At 43.1% G+C, this 12225-nt stretch overlaps 1 protein-coding gene across 1 annotated transcript in view; it reads right to left on the bottom strand.

The window, feature by feature from the left end:
- ca16b (carbonic anhydrase XVI b) overlaps nucleotides 1–12225 on the bottom strand; it is a 96172-nt gene that overhangs the window by 16353 nt on the left and 67594 nt on the right. The window contains exons 7-13 of the mRNA XM_035152028.2: nucleotides 10719–10876; nucleotides 9410–9602; nucleotides 5027–5211; nucleotides 2229–2337; nucleotides 2084–2133; nucleotides 1245–1995; nucleotides 542–680 (exon numbers count right to left, since the gene is read on the bottom strand). Coding sequence (XP_035007919.1) covers nucleotides 542–680; nucleotides 1245–1995; nucleotides 2084–2133; nucleotides 2229–2337; nucleotides 5027–5211; nucleotides 9410–9602; nucleotides 10719–10876 — 1585 coding nt within the window. The remainder of the gene's footprint in view (nucleotides 1–541; nucleotides 681–1244; nucleotides 1996–2083; nucleotides 2134–2228; nucleotides 2338–5026; nucleotides 5212–9409; nucleotides 9603–10718; nucleotides 10877–12225) is intronic.

Consider the following 12225-nt stretch of genomic DNA (forward strand, 5'->3'; position numbering starts at 1 on the left):
CCTGCACCAAATTTCACACACTCATAGATGTCTGTCCCCTAAATGTGCCTAATCTTTTTTCCATCAAGACCAATAAAGTTTTCCTTGGAAAATAGTGAAAATGTTGTTAAATGTTGTTCAAGGAAGTGGGGAAAAAAATCCTGGATCTACACCAAAGGTGAATAGGTTCTTCCCTGTCCCACATCACATCTTTCCAGGAAGTTCATGGTAATCTGTTAAATTTTGGTGAACCCTAACCCTAACCCCCTAACCCTTTGGTGTAAAGTTAACCAAACTAACCAACAAACAAACAGACAGGATGAATAAATATCCTCTTTGGTGAAGGAAACCAGACGGACGGGAATATCCAGACACAGAGGGTGACAAAATGTATGGTTGAGGTTAGTGTGGGTGAGGGGCAGCTTGGTTATATATCATCAGTGATGCCTTATCAAGATGAGCCCCCTCTGTATGTAATACCACTTGGTAATGACATTTTACCGTCTACCAGTAAAATGTCCTCTATGAAATGAAGATTCATTTCATTGAACTTTCTCCTCACCTCCAGTAGACCATCACAATGAGCAGCATTATGAGGCAGAGCAGAGTTAGAGCAGACACCACCACTAAGGGGACGATCCACACCATCCTGCCCATCCCCGGAGTAGGGCTTCTGGTAACGTTGGACAACGTGGTCCTGTCTGGAACATAATACATGCACATATTACATGGATACATATTCCACTGTGTAAACAATTTTTTTGCAAAGCTTACTGTACATTGGTGTAGGATATTTATTAAAGACTTGCATGTTTTTAAAGTATTCTGACAGCAACATTTGTATTTGCACATAAAATTCTAGAATCTTGAATTGGTGCAGATCTATTTGTTGATTTACATCATTTGAGATTTAAATAATCTGCAAAAACGCTCCGCTCTCTGAAGCTAACTTTTCTGAAATATGCTAAAGAGATTTCCTCGGGGCAGAACCCTCCGGCAGACAGCTCACTTCTGCCTTCGGGGCTCAGTGTTGTACTGACACCAAAGCCTGGAGCTTTGTCTTTGACTGAGATTATAACCAGTGTAAAATACCAACTTAAATCAAGTTATTTGTTATGTTAAAGCGGGCTCCACATCTGTTGGTACTGTTTACAGAAGTCTAGTGTTGTATGATAGCTGACAACAAGAGAGCATGGATTATGGACAGTTTTTTTCTTTCTGTTTGGAAGGGATGTGAATGGACTGAAAGAAAGACGTCTTCTCACCAGTGTGGACCGAGAACGGCCAGTGACTCTTCCCCTCACTACTGATCTTTGGAGACAGTGTGGAGCTCTGAGGAATCTGCATCTCAGCACTGTCATTACGAGGCTCCTGAGTGGAGGCCGCGCTTACATCTGTCGGATTCTCCTCCAAGTTAACCAGCTGCTTGTCACCAGTATTGGCAGGTATCGTGTTGTCTTTGACTGTCGGCGTCCCGTCTCCTTTCTCTTTGGCTGTGGATGCAGGGGTGGGGATTAAAGGCTCTTTGGCCACGGTGCTGTTCGCTTGCTTTTCCTCATTATCAGGTACAGTCTTGTTCTTTTTCTTCTTCTCATCCTCTCCCTCCTCCTGCTCTCCCTCTCTCTCCCCCTCGCCCTCCTCCTCCTCCCCCTCGCCCTCCCGTGCAGCCTGCTTCTCCTCAGACGGGGTGTCCATCTCGGATGCCTGCGACGCCGCCTGGTCAGTGCTGGACTTCGCAGGCAGGGCGGAGGGACGGTTGGTGTTCTGAGTGGCTTGTGGCGCGTGCGTGGGCCAGACAGAACTGGGCAGAGAGGAGATGACCCCTCCGCCAACGCCAAGGCCTGCCAGCAAAGAGCTCGTCACCACTGATGCCACCGTGGCCTGGCTGCCACTGGAGGAGGGGCCCATCCCCGTTGCCATGGAGACAATGGAGAAGTGAATGCCAGACGACGTCCAAGTGGATGAACCAGAACTTATTGGAGCCATGTCTGCAGAGGATGCTGGAGAAATTGTGGGCTGGGGGAGACAGGCAGGGGATAAGAGGATAAGTAGTTGGCCAACAGTGCCACATGAATGTCACTAACATGAAAGAAATGCCACTCACCATCCCAGTCTTCACAATACGAGACCCTTCAAATATTCTTGTTGTATTCTCTGGAAAACAAAATCAGAAAGCAAGCATTTCAAAAACCTATTTCCTGTTTTGGATTTGTAGAAATTATCTCAAAATACAAATGACGAGCAGGTACCTCTGAAGAGCAGTGTTTGGCTGAAATCACTGCGCAGGTCATGCTGACACACCGCCTGCACTCTGAACAGGTACAGGATGTCTGGGGACACATTAGTGATGACTGCTTTCTGCAAGAGAAACAAAAACCCCATATACATTTGTAAAAACATGGTACGTAATGTTTAAATTTGTGGTTAAAATACATGTGTAAGTGTGGCTGCTGTCGCCTAAAATGAAAACACAACAAACTAAGCGGCTACTCTGTTAACACTCTTATGACCCACAAGTTCAATGCAGTTTAAAAACCGAATTTGCAGCCTAATTTAATTGTGTTGTGCAGTTTGCGGATGGCTCTACTTATATTAAAAAATGCCCCTCAGAACAGCTGGGTGATTGCCTCTGGTGTTGCAGAGCTCGTATTTCTCTAAAATAATTCAGATAATGGTGTCCAGAGAACCAAATTGAAAATTTAAATGGAAATGAAGTAGGGGGGGAAAAAAGACACTGACAGCAGAGAGACGAGCAGAGAGAGAACTGTCAGTAAACAGACTGATCGACTGTATTGATGGAGAGAAACTACAAAGCATCTCATGGACACTTTAATCATTCTTTCAGTTGACAGATGATAAAAGTACACAGACAATATGAATGTACAAAGCCCTTAAAAGACACAGAGATACTACTGATAACAACCCCCGAAAATATTTAAATCAATTCAAGTCATTCAATGTTCAAATTTAAAATGTAGAAATGACTCGAAATATTCCTTCCTCCTCCGTCTCACACCCCAGAATAAAGGAAAAGGAAGACAGGGCTGCAGATGTACGACGGCACTGTCAGAGGACCTCAGGGTGCAGTAAGGCCGATGGGCAGTAAAAACCTCAGTAAACGTAATGGAAGGATGCTAAAAACAGAAAGTTACTGGCACACAGGGACTTGAGTAGTTTCAATGTTTAACATCAGACATAACTTCTGTGGCAGTTTTGTAAACAAGCAGCAGGTGGAGCATGGATGTGTGGGGACAGAGGAGTTAAATGAACAATAATAATGGACTATAAATAAATGCTGATTTAGGACAGCATTCGTTTAAATTCTGGGACATTTCTTAAAGGACCACTGTGGAGGATTTATTGGCACCTGGTGGTGGAGGGGCAGATTGTAACAGCTTGGAAACCCCTCGCCTCACCCTTCCTTTCATAAGAGTGGAGGAGTCAGGTGACATAACAACGCACCATTTCTAAAGCCAAGGTTTGCTTTGTCGGTTCTAAGCTGTCGTAGAAACACGGTGGTGCTACGGTGTATGAAGGGCTCATTCTAAGCTCCACAAAAACAATGATTCTCAGTTGCAAGTGATTAAGGACCAATGAAAACATAACATTAATATTATAGTCAATTGGGAGGATCCTACCTGGCTATTGTTACATATGATACGCATGGAAATATTGCATCCCCGATAACCGATAGTTTTTTTATTTAGTATGTGTAGTTTGAAATGGTAAAAGAAGTGTTGAGTTTAGTGCAGTAACTTTAACGGGGTAAACTGCTTCACAAAACAATGATTAGTAAACATGACCAGTTATGGTTATCATACAGAGGGAATTGTAACTATAGATATTTTACTAAAACAACTCAACAGCTCAACTAAAGGCCTATTACCTTCTGAGTGTTTTGGCTCAACACTGTGTTTATCTAAAGGGACAGTCACACAACCAGTTTTCACATATGAACTCAGGAAAATGTCCAGACATTATCCAACATTGCATTTTTACACATTGAGCCCTTATTCAGAGAATACCTATATAAGGGGCATTCTCACAATAAATACTGCATTTGGTTTAGGTGAGGGGTGACGGCCACCTAGAGTGTGCAGGAGACCAGCACCGTCGAATGGCGTGGCAGGAGAGAGACTAGAAGAGTCATCTGCGTGGCGTGGATTCCTGCATGACAGTGACCTGCTCACACATTTTTTTTTACAAGGGGCTTGAATTTTGATCCAACAGATTTGGACATTTGTGTTCACACATGCAACTCCTCCAGGTTAGATCTACAAAATGTCAAGTTTTCAGCACATGTGTGAAAGCAGCTGCAGACTGTCATGACAGCGGGGGGGGAGGGGTCGGTGGGCTTTATAAGAGATGCACAGCTGGATGTTGGATTACTAAGGATTATGTCGTGTGAAAAAGAACAGCCTTTTAAGTGTAAACTCCTGCAGATGTTGGATGTATTTCTGCAGAGACAGTGAAGAGATACGGTAAAAACTTAAAGTGATACCTTAATGTTTAAGACAGATGAGCAGAATTATATGATCAATGTTGTCAAAATCTACACAGAGATCAGAAGAACCACACTTTCACAGTTGCATGCATTTGTTTCTAAAAGAAGGCAGTTTGTGTTGAAACAGCTGCCTCTACTTTGAAACCAGACCAGAATTTATTAACGGATTATTGGTTTTCCTATTGCTAAAATAAAAAAGAGCCTACATTATTCACAGATCTTCTTCAGAAATTGATAAGAATTTATAAGAAAATACATAAATAAATGACAGAAAACTGACAAAAGGTGTATTTGTCATCAGACTACACATATGTCAGAGGTGTGTGTGAGACAGGCCTGTGTGTCTATTCTTAGACAGGTGAGTGACAGGGGAGCAGCCAGGCCCTCGTGGCAACAAGCAGCTGCACGCAAAGTTCATCACAACTTGTCATCTCCTATACACACAATCACTGATGCAGCAGCCACCCTGTGATCCTGTGAGTTACATCTGTGCCTCTACGAACCAATCAGAGCCCCGTGCAAGCAGCGGATGATGACACTCACCATGCTCTGGTCCCCGGTCTTGGTGAAGGTATTTTCATTGGCAACGTCGCGTTTCACCCAGCTGTAGGAGACGGTGTAGCTGGTGATGGGTGGGTGGTAGACAGTCAGGGGGCGTTCCCAGCTCACCATCAGTGCCGTCTGGTTCAGCGGCTTGATCTTCATGGTCACTGGGGCACTGCTGCACACTGAGAGAGCAAAAAAAGAAATGTCTGATTTAAAAAGGGAAATAAACGTTTTTCACTGTCTGAATTCAGCTGGTTCAAGCTGCGGTTGGGAGGACAGTGGTTCATGTGTGTGGGCAGTATGCAGGTTGCCTTTTAACAAGCTGTTATTACTGCCTGCTGCTGACGTGACTCAGAGACATTTTCACATGAGAAACCACTAAAAGGTCAAGATAATACAGTGACTCAATGAAAACACGCACTGGTTTCTGAACTGGGGTCAGGCACGACCACAGGTGTCAGGAGAGATCAGCAGCCTGGACACTTGTCTTTGTCATGTCACAGCGCTTCCCGGTAGAACATTAACCGCAAGAGTGTAGCGACAAACATGTGGTGCAAATACTGCAACTTCCCGGGCCACACCTAATTTGCAAGATCCTGTCTGTGCAACATTAAACAGGATGCAGGAAAAGGGGGATGGAAGAAAGCCTTAGAGTCGGCCTCAAGGTGGCAGTGTAGGCTGCAGCATGGATATGGGATATGTCAGTGTGAGTAAGGGACAAACTGGACAGGCTTCTTAGCACATCGGGGCAGCGGCAATCAGGATCCTGTGTCAACTGAGTATGTTCTCACAGGGTTTCTGCCAAATACAAATTGTCATCACAGTTTTCCCTATTTGCACATTGAAGCTATGGTGCAAATTATGGACCATGATATGTGAAAGGGAGACAGGGCGGAAGGTAATCAGTCAGAGGGACACGGGGGAAAAACACAATGGCGAGAAAATCCTGGGGTGTTGATGAGGTGTGACAGGTGTGAAACGCATTATAACCCATCGGATGTTTGTTGTCAAATCCACTGACTCAACAGTCATTTAATAACAGCTGAAGACGCCGTGGTGGTTTCTCTGCCTGCATCATTACAGTCATCATCCCTGTCACCATCTGCAGCGGTGAACTGGCAACACTAAAATCAACAGCTGCTGGAGACCTCTTGGTACCATTTGTACTTCTGCCAAAAATGTAAACATTTGTTCAGAATAACTGGGACAACTGCTCTCACATGTGATCCACCGAGGAGTGAACATGATGCCTCTGTGTTAATTGGAAACGCCATTGATCTAAGGCCGTTGTTCGTTTCAGAAAAACATTTTAATACAATGGCAGTTTGGCAGCAAAACTAATTAGCTCTCATCTCAAACCGTTCAAAATGTGAATGCAAATGGGATTTTGTCACATCAACTCAGGTTCAACTGAAAACATGAACTTCAGTATGAATGAAACAGTGAATAGTACATAATGTTTCATCAGTAGAACTGTGCCCAACATGGTAGTGGCACTTGAGATAATTATATTATTTATGTGTGAATACATCGACTGTAACCTAAAAGAAGCCTAATTATACTTTTACCTCAGCCTATGATGGCTCATATCAGAGCTTGATTATTTCTCCTTGCAGCTTCTATCATAAAGGGTATAAATTGTCTGTCAACAATTAGCAGATCTGGTGCTTCTAACCTCTCGAGGATATGCAACTTGTTTTAAAGAAGCTGTGTGCAGACACTGTAATAATGTTGGGAAAACAAGAATTTCACTGAGAACATAACTGAAGACATGAAGCTGGTTTTAACATAAATATCTGGTATTTTCTGAGCTTTGCAAGGAAGTCAAGTTCTATATGTGAGGGCTAAATACCAACGCGGCAACTGCAACAGTTATTTGTACAGCACTTATTTTGTTCGTGTAATTGTTGCTAGAACTACAAGCACAGATTTAACACTGATGAACAGAATTACAATGTTGGACTGTGTTAATAATGCTGCGTTAATTATTGGCTAAGTGAAAGAAAATTAACTGACAAGTGCTTAGATAATTTGTTAAAGCCTTTTCAGTCATATATTCCAAACTTTCCTTGGTACCAGAGAGAAATGGCTGCTTTTATCTCTTTTATATCGCTGTAATTCAGTATATTTGAGCTTTCTACAATAGGTTGAAAAAAAGAAGCAAGTGTAAACCATCAGCATGGATTTATTTTCTGTCATTTCGTAGGAAAAAATATTGACGATGCGATTAACTATTATCTACTAGTAACTGAGAAAAAACCCAGAGTAAATGAATAAAAGTAATACCACCAAAAACCAAGTTCTAAACATATCTCGTCAGATAAAGGCTACATTTTTTGTATGACGGATTGCAGAGCTTGTTTTTACACATGCAGAACAATGTAAAGCCTCAGAGAACACACAAACGCTGAAGTAAAATATTGACCCATGTATTCTTGGCATTATCGCCAAACAAAAAGTCTGCCCCATGCAAACAAAACCTGCAACCTGTACTCTGCATAGCTAACCTCAGAAAGGTTAGCTATGCATCTGTAATATCCAAACAACCCTCGTGGCAATAAAAGCCACAGGGATGGAACAGTCAGTCAAAGTGTGGCCCTGGCTCTCCTAGCATTTACAATCAAAAGCCATCATTTACTGCACGCAGATAAAATCCCCTGCCCCACCCACCACACCCACACACCCCCACACCCCCACACACACACACACACACACACACACACACAGAGAGAGTTGACAGGTACCACCCCTGAAGATAAGATTGACACTGTTCACTGCCAGCGTCACCCAATCTACTATGAATTCTTACATTTTGAGAGAGAAATAGAAATGTGTGAGACACAAAGAGAAAATGAGCTGGAACGAGGGGATGTGGGAGGGGAGGAAAAAAAGAGGAGCGATACTGGTCCACATTCATTCTGCCCACTGACATAATGCCACAAAAGCAATTTCACAACTTAATTTGCATGGGTCTATTTTAGCTGTGCCACATATTAATGATGATTGCTGATCGGCCCCGGTTAGGGTGCTCCAACTTCATCACAGGCATTACCAATCAATTCTCTGCACTAGACACCAACAACACCACTTTAAGGAGCAGCAGCCTTCCTCATTAGTCTCCATAGTTTCTGCTCTGTTCAAGCAAGTGCTGCAAGACGCGCGCATAAAAGAGCGAGACGAACAAAAACGCTCAAATAATAAAGCCCTGTGTGAGATCTGTGCTTGGCGTTAACTTTGATATAAGAACGAGTTGAAACAAAGACAGAATGATGGGCACCCTTCTGACTGGACTGGCTTCACACAGAAATATCTAGGAATGTAAATTATTACCTTTAATGATTTTAATCACACCATTATACGCATATGGTGCTTTTTACACCACCAACAGGGAAAATACGAATTAACATCTTCAGTCCAATTATGTTAATCGACCCACTGATTTCAGAATAAATAAAGGGTTCTCCATTGAGCAGCAAGATGATGAAATATTGCTAAAAAGCCAAATATGCTTTCTGAAAAACAAAATGGTGCGAAAGATAATATGTGGTCAAATCTTACCATATAAAGCTTGAATAAATCAAACCAATTAGAGAAGGACAATAGCAATTAGCAATTAGGATTTCTTAAGACAAGAATTACTATGAAATATTTACATTAAAAAAAGGAATTATCAAACTTTAGGTTCTGTTGAGAGGAATAGTTTGTTATATCTTAAGTATTCTAAGTCTTATTCGATCATGGTTGGGATGCAGTTGTGTAGCTATTAGCATGTAGCTTTAACCTCAGACGTAATATCATTATGTAGCCATCAAATATCCTTCCATTTTGTTTAAGACCCCTTGGCGGGATGCAATTGTTTTAATACAAGCCATCATCTGACTCACGATGCTAGTGTTAGCTTGAATTAGCTAGTTCGCGATAACTAATGAAATGTCCCACTGTTTGAAATCAAGGACTCAAGGTTCCTAAGACGTCACAGTAATAAATCTGTCAGTTATCATGGTAAACCGTATATGTGCTGGGTGAGAATGGACAACTTGAAAGTCATGGGAACAGTAACTAAGGGCTAGGGGCTTAGAAAACATTCGGTTTGGACAAATTTGAAAACGTAGATGGGCTTGGGAATGACTTTGGGAAGCTTTTGGATGGGATGCAATGTTTGCTGATGTCTGACGTAACCTTGGCCTACAGACAGTGTACATTACATAATACTTTTCCAGACCTAACCATAATACTTGTGACCTCATTTTACTGCAAACTCTAAAAACTAATAAAATAGTGGGTAGCTCCTTGGATTTAATGCCCTATATCCCCTGTGCTATAGTGCAAACCACAGGGAGAATCTCAAACAATGTATGATATGCATCACATGTAAGTTACCTCTTGAAGACTCAGTGCTGTGAGGGCTCCTCAGGACCTCAGTCAAATCCCTCTGCCATGCTTCTTTCACAGCTGACTTAAAGACTTTCCTGTTGTCCAGATCCTGCAGGGGTCGGAAGTTGTTCCTTAGGTACTCCACAGACTTAACATGGTCCTGTTGCTCTGTTGTAAAGATGGAGTAAAAGGCCTCCAGCTAGTTGGAAAAAAAGAAACAGAGAAAAGATATTTGAAGCCAATTTAAGCGCTATTATTACAATATGTGTGTGTGTGTGTAGAATATAATACATCATGCAGGACTGCATTTGTATCCACTTGCCAGTAGCTGACTGTTCACAACCAGAGCACAGTATTTGCAAGAGGCATTCACACCACAGGCCCCAGCAGGCACGGACCTCAATCATCATCCTGGCTACCTACCGGCCTGTAACTTCTCAATGGGGCAAAATTTGTGGCCATTGATTGCCATGAATGATCTCCTGCCGCGTGCTGTAATGACTACACATTACAGACACTGTGGAATCAATGTGTCCTATGCGTGCTTGGAGAAATGAATTATGGGTTCATAAAGACTATCTGCGAGCGTCACAAACATTGTAGCGGTGGTCAATATTCTTGCAGCACGAGTCATTTCGGAACAAAAGATTTGTCCTCCTGCAAGCTGATAGAAATTCCACTGAGCCCTACAAATTGTCGACGACGGAGAGGATGTGCAGCTGGGGAACCCGAGAATTGTATGTGTAAAAAGATGCAGCAAAGGACTGTATATGGGATCAGCAAAAAGCGTGGGGCATGATTTGGCATACGTTATCTCAAAATCACAATGGCTTAACCAGTTGGAGGTAAGCTTTTTGTCCAGCACATAGGTGGCTGAAGTAAGTACGCAGCATTTTTATTAAACATATGTTAAACTGTAACTGCAGTAACTGATATTGAGGAACATTTAACTCAACGTGCAGCAGTATTCTATTGAAGAGCCTATAGTCACGGTCTCAGTCCCACAGCATGATATATGTATAAGAGCCGTCTCACACTTACTATCATTCAAATACCACTAATTGGCTCCCCCCTCCCCGTTCAATCATCCCCTATATTGGCAGTTATGGTTTCATATGCAGAGTAGCAGGGGAGGAACAAGGGTAACGGGAAGAAAGAGGAGAGGTAGATGAAGGGAAAAATTGCTTGTGCGCCGGCGCTGTAGGACAGCAAGTGATCCACTGACTATGTGCGAATGGGATCTGACTGTGCGTGGATAATGTACCTGTCTGGGCATGTGTGTGTGTGAGAGTGTGTGTGTGGGAACTGAACGCACCTGTGAGTAGGACAGATACACAGGCCTGGAGAAGATGATCCACTCCACTACCTTGCTGCAGGGAGGTATGGTCAGAGAGCCGGTGTATCGGTAATAGCTGTCCACTGATGATGGCAGCAGATCCCTCAGGACGAAAGATCTGAGGTTGGTCTCCTTTTCTGGGGAGAGCACGGCACCAAAAAACGTGTCAATACACACGGAGGAAAAATCACAGACTTCTTTCTGTACCGCCACAAAAATAGCACATCTTTCACCCTTTAATGCTCTGCTAAAAACCCTGCATATCTTACATTTACACCAACATTTACAAGGTCGTTTCATTTCACTCTCCCCGTGGCAATTTTACTGCTTTCCTGAAGCCTCCACCAGTGGAACGACGGTGGAAGCAGTTAAAAGCCTCAGCAGTTGTTATCACTCTGGCCAGATCTCTGTACTCAGATGGGCTGAGAGAGGAGCAAACGGAGGGTAGGCTGATAAAATGTCCATGCCCTGAAAGCTGATCTGTGGCTTGGTGGTAGCGTGCTCTTCTCCGTGTTAACAACCACAGCGTGGGCCACGGGGATTAAGACGGATCCGAATGATTACCGGATCTGTTCTATCCGCTGTGATCAGAACCAGGCGAGGTCATGTAAAACATAATAACAACAAGCAGCAGATTGTGATGCAGACGAATATCCCTTTATCTCCTGCAAACACGCCACGCCGTGCAAGTGAGCTTGTTTTATTTATTTATTTTTTACTTCAAATATGATGTGAAAAATCCAAATAAAGCTGAATTTACGTCAAGTCCAATCTCTCACAGCTCACGATCTTATCTAAAGAGAAACAGAGGTTCGGGGTGTGGTTTGCATTTGATAGCATTACTGAGGCACTGGAGGGCTCGCCCCAGCGCCTCATCTGTACTCAGAGTCAAATTCAGTATTCACAGCCTTTCTTCTCCCCGTCTTCAGGCGGTGTACGTGCCCTATCGCTTGTGGGCCGCCGAGATGCTGATGGATGGATGACTGTGGGATAACGAGCTAGTGGAAAACCAACCACCCAAACGGGGGAGGAGACGAGGAGCATTTAGCAGCCAGCAGGAAGAGAGTTCAAAAAACCACCACCACACCCACACTGAGCTCGCTCTCAGCTGGGAGATGAGAGATACTGTGGAGTTAGCACAAACATCTGTGCATCTGCACAGCACAAAGTTCAGCCACTTTCAGAGACTGATGGAGATTCATGAAATAAACTAGCATAACCCACGTTTTGGCAACCTGCCTTTGTCAGGGTTTTATAACAGAAGAAAAGTGGAGCTTAAATACCTCTGTGAGATGAAAACCAGCGGTGAAAAGCCCCTCAAGCGGACACCAGGCCAATCAGAAAACAGGCCATTTTCTTTATTGCAATTACCTCAATAACATTTTGGAGAATAAACATTTCTCTTCACAATGTCAGTGTTCCAGAGGTAGTGACAACTTGCTCTAATGTTAATAAATAAAAGCAGGAGGCTAAACGATTCCGGATG

Source organism: Hippoglossus stenolepis, chromosome 3 (assembly GCF_022539355.2).
Source record: "Hippoglossus stenolepis isolate QCI-W04-F060 chromosome 3, HSTE1.2, whole genome shotgun sequence".
In the NCBI taxonomy this organism is placed as follows: Eukaryota; Metazoa; Chordata; class Actinopteri; order Pleuronectiformes; family Pleuronectidae; genus Hippoglossus; species Hippoglossus stenolepis.